General features: G+C 46.7%; 1 protein-coding gene across 1 annotated transcript; it reads left to right on the forward strand.

The window, feature by feature from the left end:
* Positions 1-1097: 1097 nt before the first annotated feature.
* hmx1 (H6 family homeobox 1) lies at positions 1098-4098 on the forward strand. The gene is made up of 2 exons (XM_036573490.1): positions 1098-1335; positions 3593-4098. Exons 1-2 carry the CDS (start codon positions 1098-1100, stop codon positions 4096-4098), a joined length of 744 nt encoding a protein of 247 aa, XP_036429383.1.

Raw genomic sequence — 4098 nt, forward strand, 5'->3', positions numbered from 1 at the left:
CATGACAGCAAAGCAAACTCAGTACGCAAACGTCACATGACATTACGTGTATATTATTTAAAGAATAACTGAAGCAAGAAGTGAGGAAGTTTACTCAAAAAAAACGACCTTTGGCCTACTTCAGGACTCCAGTTCGCTTTTAGCGCTCAGTTTAATGAGTTAGTGACTGATAAAACTGCGGCCAAAACAGTTTGTTAGTTTGTGTTAAAATGATATTTTTATGTTGTGATAAAACAACACAATAATACAATAATATATTGCATTTCAATGTGCTTTATATATATCATATATATTTCAATGTGCTTCGTGTTTATTAAATAATTCGTCGCGATTCATTTAAACCACATCGACCAACAAAAACGTCACGTTCTCTTTTTCTCGACGTCGTCCTCACGCAGCAACTCCGCCAGCCAATAGGCGTTTGAGAATCCTGTTCCGCGAGAGTTCCGTCACTCACGTGCTACCAGGAAACTGCCTAGTCCAGCGTTGTTTGTGTTTTCCTCCCCACACTTATTCCGTAAAGCCACGCCCTCTGCGCTATGATTGGCTGGAACGCTCTCCACTCCTGAGCTGGGATTGGTTAGCAAATACCCACAAGCCGAATCGAAACGTGGAGGGGCGTGGATTCCTGAATACGGGTGGGAAAAGAATGACGCCCCTCCACTCGTTGCTGTGTGGATTTTGATTCGCTCCCTAATTGACCCAAATAAATCGTTCAGTGCCAGGGCTTCCTCCGACCCTCAGGCACTATCTCGAACACACACACACACACACATACACACACACACAGAAAGAGAAAGGGGGGCAATTCACGGCCACTAATGCCCCCTTTCTTCAGCAGGCAAAACCTCATTCGCCATTTTGGGCTCGTCCAATAGCAGAAATGTCCTCGTTCAGTTTAAGCGTTTGACTCGACTTCGGGGGCCCCGTCTCTTCTCTCCTGACCCGCGCGCCGCCGCTGTGCTCGAGCCCCGCTCAACGACATGCTCGCGCGGAGGAGTCAGGGCTCGTTACTTTTCGTGTGAGACAAACGCGCGCGCGCATACGGCAGTGGGACTTCCATTCGAGTCAGATTTGAGAGGAAAAGAAAGAGAAAGATGAATGAGAAAAACCCGGAAAGGCAAACTTCGACGCCGCCGAGAGGCTCTTCGTTTTTTATCGAGAACCTTCTGGGCTCCGGTCGTGACGAGCCGCCGCTCCGGGACGGCGAGCAGGGCGCGAGAGGCACCGTTCTCCGGGCCAGCTGTGCGAATCGCCGTGAAGAAGCGGCCACGAGCTCCGACACACCCGCGTGCTGGCAGACCGCGAGACTCAGTGATGTTCAGCGCGCCGAGAGTGAGTAGCGAAGCCTTCCTCTCTGTTTAGGACCCAAACACGATCCCTTCCCTGCGCATCTTTACCGCAGCGTTTCTCCCGCTGTCCCAGTGGAGCCACCCGGAGCTGAGCGCTAGCATTGAGCAAGTTAAGCGAGGATACATTCACTTCTGCGGCTTGTAGTCTGTTTTTCTGCTAAATTAATGCTCCATTTAGTAACTGGACCATGAACACTAATGTGGATTATCAGAGAGGACGCTTTAAGAAACTCCTGTTCATTCTAGTTTTACGTGCTGCGTATTGGTCGATTTGTTTCTAATAAGCACAATGAAAATGTGGAGATTAAATTCTAAATTCTAAATGTTATTTTAGTGAGAGGGAATAGTTATATAAGCCAGGGCCTGTGACATACATGTCCTGTATCACCTAACACAGCCCTATAATAAAAGAATCGACCCAGTGTAATTTCCCAGAATAAAAACACTGTAATACAACATTTTTATATATTTGTGTTGCACTATGAAAGAGCCCTACTGAGTGACTAGCTTGTGTTCTTTAATTTTATCACTGATCTGGGTTCGTTTGTGTCCAGAGTAAGAAAACAAAACACTAAATTGTGCAGAGCGAAGTGATTCTGGGTCCATAGTAGCAAGATTGACTTTACAGCCCCAATAGTTCTTTGGCGATGTATTTAAGAGTGGAAATGTGTTTGAATCTGATTGTGTGAAAAACTGCAAAAACAGACTTGTAGCTGCAGAAGTGAGGTGTGCTTGTTGTTGCGGTGTGCTGTGCAGCAGGACTCCGGGGGGATTGGGAAACCCTGGTGTGACGTGATAAAGTGATTTGCCATTATCACCCCCTGACAAACGCTTGGTGGGCAGTGATCTTTTAAGAAGGCGTGGAGCCCACCTCGCACAGTGAAGTGATGCTATTATTAATAGAGTGATAATGGTGTGTGGTAGCTCAGTGGAATGTTTTTCCTAGTAGACATGCTGCTGTGCTCCTGGCACTTCCACATCAGCTTCGGCCTCCACTGTGTAAAACCAGAAAAAAGGTGTGAGTGTGTTCAGTGTTGAGGTACCATATGTGTCCGGGATGGTGGAAAGCATGAATATACTGAGGTTATGAGGGAACTTAAATAAAATAATGAATGGCCATTTTTTGGTTTGTTTGTGTTCGTGAGTTTAGGATTAGGGCTGAGTTAGATGTATCACAGCAGCACTTTGCAAGGAATACAAAAGGGCTTGGAAATACAGACTTGAGTGTCTCAGAAGAGTTCTCGTGGCTCGAGAGACTTGCAGTCATTAAAGTTTTTCACTGGTTTGTCTACTTCCTTAACTTTGGAAAAGTGAAAGAGAGAGAGAGAGAGAGAGAGGGAGAGAGAGAGAGAGAGAGAGAGAGAGAGTAAGAGTAAGGTAGTAAAATTGGTTGGAAACAGGTATTTTGGGTCATCAGGTAATAGAAAATATGTTAAGAAAGTCTCCTGTATTGTAATTTCAGCTGCTGCTTACTAGTGTTTTCTTTCTAAATGAGCAAAGGGAAATACTGTAGAGAGGCCCTCAAGAAAAACAGTCAGTGGGTCTTAACGCATCGCGCCACGTGATCTGAAATCTACAGTAGAACATAAGAAAAAGCTTTAGACACCTGAGAAAATCATATTTAACATGATATTTATCTAGGAAGTAAGTATTTATTTAAAAAAAAAAACACATTAGAAAAAACAAGATAAGTAGTGATTTTATGTGCTCGTTTGATCATAAACCTCTTCTAGACCCGTTTTATTTGTACTTATCAACCAGTATCTGGTCTGGTTAAATAATAATTCACTAAATTAAATCAGCTGTGCTGATGATGCAATTTACGAGATCCATATGATGGCTGAGGGCGACTCGAACCAAAAACTGTTCTTTAAACTAGCTCACATGATATCAAAAACATTTTTTTGTAACTGTAAGTATATATATTTTTTTGCATATATATATGTATATATATATATATATATATATATATATATATATATATACATATGTGTGTGTGTGTGCGTGCGTGTGTTTGACTTTGGCCTACCCAATACCCAATTCACTATACCATAATACGAGTGCTAGGCAAGTGAAACTTAAGCTGTACATTCTCACATATGACCGCTGCCCCACTGTCCTTTATCGCTTTATCTTAACTCCGCACAGACAGTCCTGTATCAGGCCTATACTTTTGAACACGCTGCCCATATGACCCGAATCCACTCCACACAGTAACTCTCATTCATGATTTCCTTCAGGTCCGAGAGAGTGCACGCGCAGCTCGGACGAGCACTCGGACTCGGTGTGCAGCGACACCGACTCCCCGGCAAGGAGGCGCGCGGACCAGGAGCCCGAGGCTGAGCCGGGCGAAGCGGGCTCTGCGCGCAGGAAGAAAACGCGCACGGTGTTCTCGCGCAGCCAGGTCTTCCAGCTCGAGTCCACGTTCGACGCCAAGCGCTACCTGAGCAGCTCGGAGCGCGCGGGCCTCGCCGCCTCGCTCCGCCTCACCGAGACGCAGGTGAAGATCTGGTTCCAGAACCGCAGGAACAAGTGGAAGCGGCAGCTGCACGCGGACCTCGAGGCTGCAGCCGCTGCAGCCGCCGCTGCCTCCCACGCGCCTCAGCGCGTCGTGCGCGTGCCCGTGTTGTATCGCGAGAGTTTCCCGGCCCCGGTGACCGGGTTCGCGGACGCGGTGAGCTTCCCGCTCACGTCCCTCGCGCACTCTATGAACGTGCTGAGGGCGCAGATGACCGGTCTGGTCTGA

Source organism: Colossoma macropomum, unplaced genomic scaffold (genome assembly GCF_904425465.1).
Source record: "Colossoma macropomum unplaced genomic scaffold, Colossoma_macropomum, whole genome shotgun sequence".
Lineage (NCBI taxonomy): Eukaryota > Metazoa > Chordata > Actinopteri > Characiformes > Serrasalmidae > Colossoma > Colossoma macropomum.

What these genes read in the sequence shown, in the direction of transcription:
- hmx1 (XM_036573490.1), top strand. Translation starts at nt 1,098, where the DNA reads ATGAATGAGAAAAACCCGGAAAGGCAAACTTCGACGCCGCCGAGAGGC. An exon ending in TGATGTTCAGCGCGCCGAGA is followed by an intron (nt 1,336 to 3,592) that starts GTGAGTAGCGAA and finishes GATTTCCTTCAG; the next exon opens with GTCCGAGAGAGTGCACGCGC.